Source organism: Dicentrarchus labrax, unplaced genomic scaffold (assembly GCF_905237075.1).
Source record: "Dicentrarchus labrax unplaced genomic scaffold, dlabrax2021, whole genome shotgun sequence".
NCBI lineage: Eukaryota > Metazoa > Chordata > Actinopteri > Moronidae > Dicentrarchus > Dicentrarchus labrax.
This window is the reverse complement of record NW_026136706.1, coordinates 668,214-681,343: the sequence shown is the minus strand read 5'-3', so window position 1 is coordinate 681,343 and position 13,130 is coordinate 668,214. Positions and strand designations below refer to the sequence as shown.

The window sequence follows — 13,130 nt, the reverse complement described above, 5'->3', positions numbered from 1 at the left end:
CTGAGGACCGGCACGAGCTGCTCCAACAAAGAGGAGGTGAGGAGGAGGAGGAGGAGGAGGAGGAGGAGGACACTCCTCAATTATCCCTCCGCGGGAAGATAGGTGGCGCGTGGTGGCTGAGGGTCTCGCGCCTGTTTATGTTACGGTGACAGTCTCCGGCGGGTCTCACGGATCAGTCCCGACCTGCTCCTCCGGACTCCGCCGCCGCTCCGGGACGCACCGGGACGCACCGGGACGCACGAGACTCTTTAACATATTTCAGTGAGGGAGGGCGCGCGCTGCAGCACTTTTTCCTTTCCTGCCATTTCCTCCTTCGGCGGGAGGACAAACGGAGGCTCTCCGGTAGGTACCCTCTCCTCCTCTCCTCCTCTCCTCTGTTCTCCCGCAGGAGCCAATCACAGCGCGGTGCGTACCTGCCGCTACCTGCGCGGACAGGTGAGCGCGGAGAGGCCGCTCCAGGTGTCTGAAGGGAGGAGAACCGGACTGAGCCGGTTCAGTGACAGCGGGAGGAGAGAGGCAGGCAGGCCGAAAAGGAGGAGGTATGACCCGGGTCCCGCTGCTGCCGCTCCCCGCTCTCACAGCGGAGTCCTCCGGAGGACCGGGACTGATCCGGATTAAATTAGATGAAATATAAACGGACCCTGGAGGCTTCCGTACTGCAGGTCTGACTGATAGTACAGGAACTATAATAATAAATATAATATAACGAGGAGCTGCAGTGCAGGCCGCCTTATGTAACTACATATTATCAGATCAACTGATACACTTATCGATCAGTGATCAGTGAGGCCTCAACAGGTTTATTATTAATGTCAGAAAGTGTGTGTGTGTGTGTGTGTGTGTGTGTGTGTGTGTGTGTGTGTCCCTCCTCCTCCTCCTCCTCCTCCTCCTCCTCTCTGTCAGAGACCAGCAGAGTCCTCCTCTCATCAGAGACCAGAGTCGGGGACGCGGGGCGGTGCGCTCGGTGCACGCTCTCCAACAAAACAAACAAACTTTGATCAAACTGGATTTTATTTTTGATAAAGTTCCCTAAAGTGCTCATTAAAGGGGGGTCCGGGTTCTCCGGGTTCTGGGATTTACTCTGTGGTCCTCTGGTTGTCAGGGCGCGGAGGGGGAGCAGCAGGAGCCGGATCGAGGAGCCCATGCGGACCGGACTGACTTATCAATGAAGCAGGAGATCATGGCGGAGGGTCCCCGCTGCAAGAGGAGGAAGCAGGCCAACCCCCGGAGGAAGAACGGTAAGAGGGCACACACACAGACCCGCACCGAGGGCGCCCGGCCCGGGCGGGGACAGCTCGCTGCCTCAGAGTCCCCGGGACGCGACAAAGACCGCAAAAGTTCTTTAACGAGACTTTCTGGGTTCTGGGTTCTGGGAGGGGGGGCCGTGTGGAGGGTTCGGGCGTCGGTGTGTGAAAGAGAAAAGCCGGAACCCGCCGGAACCCGCCGGAACCCGCCGGGACCCGGACCCCGTCTCAAAGCAGGAAAAACCGTTATCTGAGCTCCGCGTGAGGACCTGTGGATCCGGATCCGCGCGGCTCGTTCAGACCGCCACCAGCGCGCGCTCCACAACAACAATAAACAACCAAAAACAACAATAAACATCTTTAATTAATCAACACAATTATTATAAAAACGAGTTCAGTTCAAAACCAGAAAAACATTTATTAAACAATTATTAAAATGTTCTGTTTAATTACATTTTCCTGTTTTTGTTTGTTTGTTTGTTTGTTTGTTGGAGCTCAGCAAACATCTTGTTGTTCCTTTTAGACTCACAAACATTCATTTTAATTCACATTTAATTTTTATTCTTTGTGTCTCATTGAGAGGCTCAGTGTGTGTGTGTGTGTGTGTGTGTGTGTGTGTGTGTGTGTGTGTTTCACTGGGTGGATTTATCATTATCAGCTGTTTGAGCGCTCACACACTCACTGTAATTCTCCACAATAAAAGCTCCGAGCTCACACTCAAAATAAGTTTTAGGGCCTCATTAACACTCGGCTTTCATGCTGATTTAAAGGCACAATCTGTCATTTAAATGAAGACAAAAGGGGCAGAATTTAAAGCATCGCCGCAGACGCTCTTGTGCTGTTTCACTCACTTTAATTAGAATAAAATTAATACCAGTAAAAATTAAAAAAAATAAAATTCTACTCAGATTAAAAAGTTTTAAATTCCTCTGTGAGGAAGTTGTGCGTCTCCTCCCGGCGTCGCTTCGTGTCATTGTGGTTTTTCTTCTTCTGGGGATTCGTCTCCTCCTCTCGGGGGTCCCGGGGGGGTTGTAGATGGGGGTGTGTAGGGGGGGCAGATTAAGGCCTGGTGTAACAGGATCCCTGCAGACTCCTCCAGCTCTGCGTCTGTCCGTCACATCCAGCTGTGAGGCTGCAGCTGTTTTATCACCAGCTTTATTTCTCTTAAATCGTCCGTTTACTGAATGGAGTTTGGTGGCGATCTTATTGTTCACTTTGCGTTCTCACAACTTTAAATTCCTGCAGACTGGTGGAGATAAACTGTCCTTAATGTTCCTCTTTTTATTTCACTTTATTTTAATTCTGTAACTTTGAAGGCTTTAAATTCAGTTTAAAGACGAGAGTCTGATAAAGAAAGCAGGGAGTCCAGCTCCAGTAGAGACCAGGACCAGGAGTGTGTTTGGGGTTGGGTTCACCGTCCCTGCCACATGTCTCACCGCCGTGTCAGCGTCCACTCAGAGAGACGCTGTTTACTGTCTCCATGTTCACAAACATCTGTCAGAGGAAGCCGATGCATCAGAACATTATTTATATCTCTCACATAATTCACTCTTTTATTCTTTATTTTATATTAAAAAATATGTTTAAATTCATTTTTATATCCGTCAGACTCAACCTGTCATTTGTAGGTTTAAATATTTTAAATGACATTTCAGACCTTATGATTGATATTTTATATGATTCTGATGAAACTGATTGAAGCTGGAATGTCTGTATTTAATCTGCTGTATGAAGGAATATTATATAATATAATATCACATAAGTTAATGTGTGTTTTATATATTTGGTGTTTCTGGATGTTTGTGCAGTCTGAGAGGACATTTGGACGACATCCTCGCTGGTTTTTTGTTGGTTGAAATACTTTAAATTGTATTTTTATTTTACAGCAGAGACACATAAAATGTGTGTTTTCTGCACATGTTGCCTTCATCAGTCAGACTCCAGCCCGACTCAAACCGAGGACGTCTGGACGACAGCGTCTGATGTCTTTTGTTGGTTTAAATACTTTAAATGATATTTTTGTCAGAGGAGACGGAGAAGGTCCCGTTAGAGAGGCCGATGTAGGCCACCAGGACGTTACGATTCATATTTAAAGCATTTAAACGTCTGCCAGCAGACAGACAGACGGACTCGACCCAGAGACATCTGGACTTCAGACTGATTCTAAGGTTCCTGATGCAGAAAAGAGTTTTTAATTATTATAATGAATATAAAATATCAGAGTTTGGAGTTTATGTGTGTTGTTATGTTGCTGTTGTTTTGGATGTTTGTGCTTCATCAATCAGACTGCAGTCAGAGGACAGACAGACACTGAGGACTTATAATCTTATTTCTGTCAGAGAGACGGTTCGAGGGACCGATGTAGGCCACCAGGACGATTCATATTTCATAACGTTCAGTCTGTTTTAAATGATTTTGTTGGAGATGCATCGAAACTGTCTGCTGGAACAACAGAGTGGATCTAAAAGGTTTCTGATGCAGAAAACCCTTTTTAATTCATCTAATTTATATTAAAAAAATCACAGTATGAATTAAAGTGTGTTTTTACATATTGATCAGACCACGTGTTGGTTTAAATACTTTAAATCATATTTCTGCCTGTTGGAGGGCAGCACAGACAGATAGATGTACCAGGTTCAGATCTGATGCTTTTTGTCTGTTTTAAGGGATTTCGACTCAGTGTGAAACCGGGTCCAGGACTGATGTAGTTCTGATCTGTGACGTCACAGTTTGGTGCTGACGGGTTTATGTGGCGTTATGTGAGTGATGCGTTCAGGGACAGTGTTACTCAGTTTATAAAGAGGTTAAATGAATGTTTTTAGACTAAAAAGCTGAACTCACATTGTAAAATATTATCAGCCTGTTTCTGTCTCACTTTTAGATAAAAAGACAGAAGAAATAAACATGGTGTCTGCAGCTTACAAAGCTCTGATTTTACGGCTGATATTGATCACTTCTTTCTGATCGGTCGTCACACTCTTCTGTTTCTGGTTGTCGACTCATTTTCCTGCAGAATCTAGAGATGATTGCTGTGTTTAATGCGGCGTTGGTGAAAAGATTTAAATCCCCTTTTTGGGACATTTTATTTGTGTGAATGAACGACGAGGCAGCACATAAAACCTTCCTTTCACTCCAACAAACGCTTACTTGATCTAGTTTTTACTTCGACTACTACTTGAAGGAATGTTTATCAATATTCACTGAATCTGAGAAATAAATTCACAAACTAAACTACCAGCTGTGTCCCCACTCCGGGGGGGTCCCAGTAACGTGGGCAGGAAAGCGTGTTCAGCGTCCCCGTTATGCAGGAATACAAACTTAGAGAGTCTTCTGATACGATCACTGTACCCTGTCGCTCTCATTCTCACTGACCTGAATGTCTTTCATATCTGCTCCGCCATGTTTCACCCCCCCTCAGTAAACACCTCCCTGAGGGCAGAACAAAGAAAAGCAGCTCCTCTCTCCTCGTTCTTAATCACAATTCAGACCCTCTCACTGCCGCCGGGGCCGCTCGGCTCGGCAGCGTCCCAGATGAAAAGAAAAAGAGGAGAGAAAAAGGAGAAAGTGAGAGAGGAGGAGGAGGAGGAGGGTAATAAAAGAGAGGAGGATGTAAGGTGGAGTGAAGGTGTTGGTGCCCTATATAGACACCCCCCCCCAAGAGATAGAGTTACAGATGGACGGATGCCATTTGTGGACGATTGACAGCTGAATTACAGGACAGACGGACGAGTGAGTGGGGCGAGAGACATTAAGAAAGACTCAGAGAGAGAGAGAGAGGAGCAGCTGGCAAGAAGCATCTAAAAGAAATATAAAATTATATTAAATACAGATTATTCATGAGGAATAAACCCTGAAGTGTATGTTATAATATTTGACCTCAGTTGTTTTCTTAGAATTTACATTCTCACTCACTTCCAGTTCCTTCAGTTTCAAATAAACAACTCTTTTATTTCACTTAATTATTCTTGGAGGAAAAATACAGAAAGAAGTAATACGTTTTGTTAAATTAGTTTTTCTGTCCTCGGAAACACTTCAGGTTCCTTCAGACTGGATCTTCTGTCTGTAATGTTCATTAAATGTCTTCAGAAATTAAAATGTGACAGAACAAAAACACTTCCTTCACTTTCTCCTTTAAAAGTTCCTAAAAAGTCTAAAGATTCTTTATTTTTCTTTTCTCACCAACAGAAACACTTCCAGTTTCAGTCTCAATCAAACAATTACCTGAAGCATCTTAAGAAAATATTAAATGCAGACAATTAATAAGAAATAATTAAATGTATTTTAGGAAATATTTGACCTCAGTTTTTTCCTTAGAAATTAAATCACTTCCAGTTCCTTCAGTTTGAATTTAACAACAGCTGGAAGCATCTTTATTTTCCCTTAAAATTATTCTTGGAAGAAAAATGCAGAAATTAGTAAAAATATCTTCAGAAATTACATAAAGTCTATTTTAGGTGTGACAGGATTCCCTAAAGTCAGCAAAAACACTTTGACTGCCTCCAGTTTCTCCTTTAAAAGTCCCTAAAAGGTCTAAATACTTAAAGTTCATTTTACAGAAACACTTAAACTTCCTTCAGTTTCAGTGAAACAAAATAAAATATTTCTCTGAGATCAAACAGGAATTACACAAATACTTAACTGTGGACTTCCTGGAGTTATTTTATATTTTTAAATAAAAGTCATAATCAGTTTAAAACAAAAACATTTGTTCTTTAGACTGCCATTAGAAATATACCTGTAAGTCTTTTCTGAGTTCATTGTGTTCATTTATTGGAAAAATGTTCTTCAGGTTCTTTCAGTCTAGAAAAAAAAGACTTAGAATGCCAAATATTTCCTTCACTTGTTTCTTAATGATCACTTTCAGAAGTAAATTAGAAATAATCTCTCTTTAAATGAGCAGCAACATAAACACTTCAACTCCTTTCAGTCTGTAGTTTCTGCCACTAGGGGGGCGCTCACATCTAAACAGTAGCAAAACAGGAAGTGTGATGAGGTGGTGAAGCAGCGTGGGATCATGGGAGTTGTTGTCTTCACCACCATTGGCGTCATTGCAGTCAGCTTCTCCCGGTTAGGATTCCTTCAGTGTTCATGGTTCAGGAGGTTTCTACCGGGAGCCCAATGATCCACAGAGGTCTCCTCCTCTCCAACACAAACAGACCCGCTGATTAAAACCACCAAACACACTGAATAAAGCAGTTCCACCTTAAACACACTGAATAAAGCAGTTCCACCTTAACAATCACAGTTTAATGATTATAGATTATTGATTTAATGCATTTTAACGAGATTCCTTAAAGTCAGTCTTTGGTGTCCCAACAGTCCCAGTGTCCCCACAGTGCAGGTGTAAAACCCGTCTTTAAATAAGGTGTTGTTCTGTGTTCTGCCTGGTGGCCCCGGGGCCCCTTACTGCTGCTCCTCAGGCTGCTTTGTGTCGGAGCTTCTTAAAGGTCAGGAATCAAGTTTAAAATGTGGCATGTGATATGAATTCCTAATTTCTCTGCTCCCTCCCGTCCCGGAGCTGTTTTATTGTGAAGAAAAGCAGATTATCTTTATTCACCCCCTCCTTACCCGTCCTCACCCCCCCCCTCCAGGATTTAGGCAGATTTACTTCACCAAACACCTCTGGTTGGACTGCGGAGGAGGAGCTGGGGCCCCACTCTGGGAAAAAGGGGCCCTTTGTTCAGCCAGAGACATTATATTAACAACAGGAAGTCTGCTTAATACACCACCCCCGCCAAAATAAAACACACATAGAGACAACAACCACTGTGGCCTGAGTGACATCATAGTGACATCACAATCACATGGCATAAACGTCATTCATGTTTCCAGATTTTTTACGTTCGTTGTAGTTCAAGGGTTTTTTCCTGCAGTGGTTTTGACTTTTTCTCGTTTTTTGTCGCCGGAAGACATTTTAGTTTGAAAAAACAATGTTCTTTTGTTTTCTTAATTTTAAAGATTTGTTTGTTTTCTACTTTCAACAATTTTATTTTCACTTTTTCTTGATTTTAGTTGTTTCCAGATTCGTTCATTTTCATTGTGATTTATATTATTAATTTTTTGAGATAAATTACAGAATAATTGTTGAAGGAAAAACAAGTGGACACACTAGAAATTTTTTTTTTTGAAATACGTTTTATTGTCTTCTTTCTGCATTTGTGGTTTTGAATTTTTTGTTGTTGTGTTTAATATTTTTTATTTTCTACACTCGAGTTTTTTCCTTTTTGATTTTATTGTTGCAGGTTTCGTTTTTTTCACTTCTGCCATTTGAAGATTTTTAGAAACAATCTGAGAACCTTGTGTGCAGCAGAATAGAAACATTATTATATTAATAAAATATTTAATAATATTTAATAAAAATAATAATATTATATTTTTAGAGCAGAGTCAGTAGCAGGTGGAGGACTCAGACTCTGACTTGTTGACTTGTGTGTTATAGATTTAAGACCCCTCCCCTCCCCGACTCTTTAAGCTCTGGTGCATTAACCCCCCCCCACCTGTGTGTCAGCCTCCTCCACCTCCACAGCTTTATTCCTCCTCTGATAACATCTGTCACTAATGGGGGGGGCACATTACTGCACTCTTCTTCTTCTGTGGCACAAAGCTCGTCACTGTGCCGCCAACAACAAGAACTCCTCACACATCTCCTACGCCTCCCATCATGCATCAGTGCAGTGGAATGGGATTGGTGGTGTTTGAGTGTTTCAAGGTGACTGACATGCGTGTATTGTCCCCCCCCCCCCCCACCCCCAACCCGCCCATGTTGTCATGTAAATATTTTCTTCATGAGTGAACTCGGAGTCACCCGGTGACTTTTTGTCGCCGTTAGCCAAAACAGGCTGGATTGAGCAAGGTCACTGCAGAGAGGATAACAATTTATAATTAATTATAAATTATAAAAACACAAAAAAGAAAAACTGTAAAAAATACAAAAATAATGAGACAGAAAAAAACAATCATCAAGTAAGTGATTTTAAAATGGATTAAAATCAAATACATTAGATGTTTTTAATGTTTAAAGTTTGTAGTTTGAATGAAACTGAATTTTTATTTAGTTGCTGCTGTTAATGAGAAAAACAATTAATAAATCTAATCATGTGTCAATATTTTTTTACCATTTTTGTTTCATTTGCTACATTTTTTTCCCAGAAATTATATTTTAAATACATAAAAAACTGATCACTACTATTACTTTTACTTTACAAATGACTATTTTTATTAAAGCTTTTATTTATTATTTATTATATTCATTGTAATTTTTTGTTATAATTTAAATTTTCTTGATATAATTTATTACAATGTATTATATTTTGACTATTTTTTTGATAATCTTCTTATACTTTTATAAGACCTTTTTTATGTTTTATGTACAAACTGCTGTTTGTACACGTGTTTTTATATGAGTTAGTCCCGGTTTGATTGACACCTTGTATCATCCAATAACAGGATGTATACAGGTGAACAGGTGAACAGGTGAAATGGTGAACCTGAACTCACGTGTAAAGATAATCTGAATGTCAGAGAGTGTTTTTAACCCTGACAGGAGTCTGATCTGAGAAATAAACCTGTTCAGGTTCAGTTCGACTCTGCTGCAGTTGTTGTCGTTGGCCCCGCCCTCACAGGAACAGTTCATTTGATTGGCCGAACTCCTGCGGCAAGGTCACACAAATACATGGAACAATCAATAACGGATGGCTGGATTAAGGTGTCATGACATCTGTGTGTCCAGACCGCCAGCGTACGGCTGAATGACTCAACCCCCCCCCGAACGCCCCCCGAACGCCCCCCTGTACCTCTGTCCCACAGCTGCAGGCCCCGCCCACCTCAGTTTCAGATAAATCAGAGTTCTGTCTTTGGTTCTGCTGCTTGTTGTTATGAACACTGTATTTTCCCAGCTGTCACTGAACCTCTCATGACAGCGGTGAACAGGTACAGGTGTGTGCAGCTGTTAGGAATGATGTTGCAGTCAAAGAGGCTCAGAAATCTGAGATTTCAGAGTAACAATAAGTAAATTTGGACGCTGTGAAAGTCACCAACAGAGGAGGCAGAAGTACAGATAAAATACAGATATTATACATATACTAAAAGACTCCGGTAGAAGGAATGATTCTTAACTCAAGTAAAAATGTAAAGTACTCTGTTTGTTTCTCTGTACCACTATGTAATCTAATCTCTATCCATATTTAGAGAAAGTTAAAGTTATGTATATATATTAATGGAAAGTTAAAATTCTGTATATATATTCAGTTGTAAAGTTAAAGTGAAGCATATCTATATTTGTTAAAGTTAAAGTTATGCATATCTTTATTTAGTAAAAGTTACTTATCCATTTCTTCAAAAGAAGACTCAAGAATAAACCAGGTGAAAGTTGACTTCTGTCGACTAAGAATGAATCTTCATTGGAAAGAGTCTATAATGCACAAAAAGGTATAATTATGATATCTCATGGTTTTCCAGAATGACTCAGAATGGCACTGGAACTGGCAAAAAACGAATAAATTAAGCACCGCTATCAAAAGAGACCAAAACTTTTACTGGAATTATTGCAAAAGAAACAGAAGTGTGTCGTCATCACAGAAAACCACTCAGATGAGCTCAGTCATCGTCAAAGAACGGCTTCCAAATGCATCTTCACTGTCCAAACTGCAGCGTGAGAACAACAACAAGAGCCAGAATCTGAAGCCAGGACACTGTGCGTGAGAAGAAAACCTGCTTTTAAAGTGGACTGAAGAGTCAGCAGCTACGATAACTTTTCTCCTCTCTGTTACAGTCTCAGAGTTCAGGGACTCTCGGTTTGTCCGTCCACTCGGACTCTCCGTTCTCTCAGTGAAAACCTCCTCAGGCCAGATCAGATCAGTGGGGTTTCGGACACCACTTCCTGGTCACAGATCTACCAATTAAAGTAATGAGGCCGAGGAGCGCTGCTCGGTGCGACCCGGCAGCCTAGGGGGGCAGTCCTGCTGAACTGACCTCTGAGTCTGAGGTATCTGAGCTGACACTCCTGTCAAAGCTGCTCCACACAGTCCGGTCTGAAGGAAACTGGTCCACCTCTGCAGCCTCGGCGTGACCATCCGGGATCCAGCACCAGAGACTGACGAGTTAGATCAGAACGATCAATCAGAAAACTGCATAAAACTTAAAAGTACTTTCTTACCCACAATGCAACACAGACAATAGTGGAGACAGCTCAGAGAACTCAATGTTCACCGACTCAGCTATTCCCAAAGCTTTCAGCTCGTGTCCCAACGTCTTCTTCACTCACTGAAACAGCAGAAAGCTTCAAGAATATCTCAGTAAGTGGACCTTCAGTTTAGAATACAAAAGAAAACTCACTAAAAATATTATTATTATTATTAATATATGAAGTTACAATGTTACAATGATATTTGAGGTAAAATTAGCGTTTTTGTGAATGGAGTCTGGTAGTTTTGTTTTGGTGTGATGTTGGTGCTCTAGTGCGACTGCAGTGAATGAAAAACCTTTTAAATATCAAAATATTTAAAAAAGCAGTGAAATATATAAATTAATACAATAAAATAACAAAACAGGAGTACATATGAATAAAAAATGTAAATAAACTGTTAAACTATAAAACAATAAAAACAGTAAAAAAAAAATCTAATAAAATTTAGAAGTTTTGAAAGTTGATGTGAAAGATTCAAGTTTGAAGTCTAAATAAATACATCAAAAATTCAGCCAGATGCACAAATGTGTCGACAACAACACAAAATCATCTGAAAGATAAACAGATATCTAAAATTAATTTAAAGAAGTCCGAGTGAATTGTTGAGTCCTTACAGCTCACAGTATTTCAACAAGTAACGATGTGACGGCACTGAGAGATATTAGATATTATATAAAGTTAGAACAATCAACCATCGCAGCAGCGGCGGTGCCAGTTGATGGATCCTCTGATTGGCTGTTTCCAGGGGGCGGGGGAAGGGTTGATAGGCGGAGCTTGAATGATGTCAGAGGCTGTCTGTGTCTTTGTCCTCAGTGAGTGACAGCTGCAGTCTGACGAAGGTTACGGCTGTCTGACATTTTGATTGAGCAAAATGGGAGTGACGGTGTGTGTGTGTGTGTGTGTGTGTGTGTGTGTGTGTGTGTGTGTAAATATATATAAAAGTTCACTAAACTGTCAGAAAAAGAAGAAAAGTAAATTTCCTCAACAAAAGATTTATTAGTTGGCAAAACTTAAAAGTTTGAAGTGAAACTAAAAAAGTAGCAATGACAGTTGAAATGTTTCTCAGCTGTTATTTGATTTAAAATATGAGTCCAGCTCCTATTGGTCCAATCCCATAATGCATTTCACTGAGCCCTTTGGTTACTACGGCGACGGGCCCCATCAGTCGTCCACCGTACACCCGGGCGGCTGTGAGAAGTCTCGTGCGTCTCTGTTGAGCCGACACAACCGTGTTTGCAGTGGGATTACCAGGCTCGGGGGGGTGGGGGGTGGGGGTTGTGTAAAGGTAGCCATGGGGAGGACCCCCTGAGGGCCGGGAATGCCGGTCAGGTCAGGGGGGAGGAGAGCAGGGGGGGAGGCGGGGGGGGGGGGACACTCGGGAATGAGTCCTGTCAGCCATCAAAGGAGGAGGCTGTAATCCACCCCCAACCAGAACCAACCCCCCCACAGTCAGTGTGTCAGTGATTCATTACAGATGTTTCCAAACTGCAGCATCAGCATCACAAACTGCTCCGTCACTCAACTGCTAATCCAGAGGCATACTGGGAAATATGCTAATGAGCTAGCAGTGTTTGTAAACATCAGCTGAGTTTAACTCTGCTAGAAACAAGTCTTCAGTTTAATAAACTATTTATCTGATTATTGATCATACTGATCTGTATACACTGTATCTTTATTGATTATTGATCAGTATACACTGTATCTTTATTGATTATTGATCAGTATACACTGTATCTTTATTGATTATTGATCAGTATACACTGTATCTTTATGGATGATATTGATCAGTATACACTGTATCTTTATTGATTATTGATCAGTATACACTGTATCTTTATTGATTATTGATCAGTATACACTGTATCTTTATGGATGATATTGATCAGTATACACTGTTTGTATGGATTATTGATCAGTATACACTGTATCTTTATTGATTATTGATCAGTATACACTGTATCTTTATTGATTATTGATCAGTATACACTGTGTCTTTATGGATGATATTGATCAGTATACACTGTTTGTATGGATTATTGATCAGTATACACTGTATCTTTATGGATGATATTGATCAGTATACACTGTATCTTTATGGATGATATTGATCCTGTATTGACAGTCAGACTGTGGACATATGACGGCCTTTAGCTCGTGTTTCTAGAGTTACGTGTTGTTACGAACACGTTAGGAATTGTTAAAATGTGATATTTCTTAAAGGGAGTTTGGTGCAGGGAGCTTTTAGTTGGATTCAAACTGCTGATATGGATCATTGTTAACGTTTAGTCTCCACTACAGAAAACTGCTAAAGGCTGATAAGGTTGTCTGAGATTGTCAAGATTGATTGATGCTTTAATAATGGGAGTATTGATCAGTAATCAGGATCATTATCAGATGATTTTAAATGGTTGTGTACCTGTTTTTAAACTACTTTATTATTGTTATTAATCAGTTATCGATTAGTTATTGATCAGCAATAATTCTGGCCGATGTAGTTGTTATTGGTTTGATGAAGCTGTTATTCTGAAAGAGTTAACTTCCTGTCCAGACGCGACCTCGTCCCTGACTGTCCTCCTATAGCTCCTGTGTTTGGGTGTTGGGGGGGGTGGACCTCCGTGGGGGGTGTTGGGGGGGTTCAGGTTGCGTCATGGGACCAGAGGTGTCCCCTTTTGTGCGGCCTGTCAAACGTGGTTAACATGCAG

At 41.1% G+C, this 13,130-nt stretch overlaps 1 protein-coding gene across 2 annotated transcripts in view; it reads left to right on the top strand.

Annotated features, from left to right (window-relative positions):
* The first annotated feature begins 143 nt into the window (after window positions 1-143).
* Window positions 144-13,130, top strand: part of zeb2a (zinc finger E-box binding homeobox 2a) — a 65,241-nt gene continuing 52,254 nt past the window's right edge. Inside the window, exons 1-2 of one of the 2 annotated variants that reach the window (XM_051402729.1) lie at window positions 144-342; window positions 1,103-1,238. In XM_051402729.1, the coding sequence (XP_051258689.1) occupies window positions 1,166-1,238 (73 nt within the window). In that variant the 5' untranslated portion in view covers window positions 144-342; window positions 1,103-1,165. Of the gene's footprint in view, window positions 343-916; window positions 1,239-13,130 lie in introns of those variants that run through there. The other variant, XM_051402731.1, reaches the window with a different exon arrangement.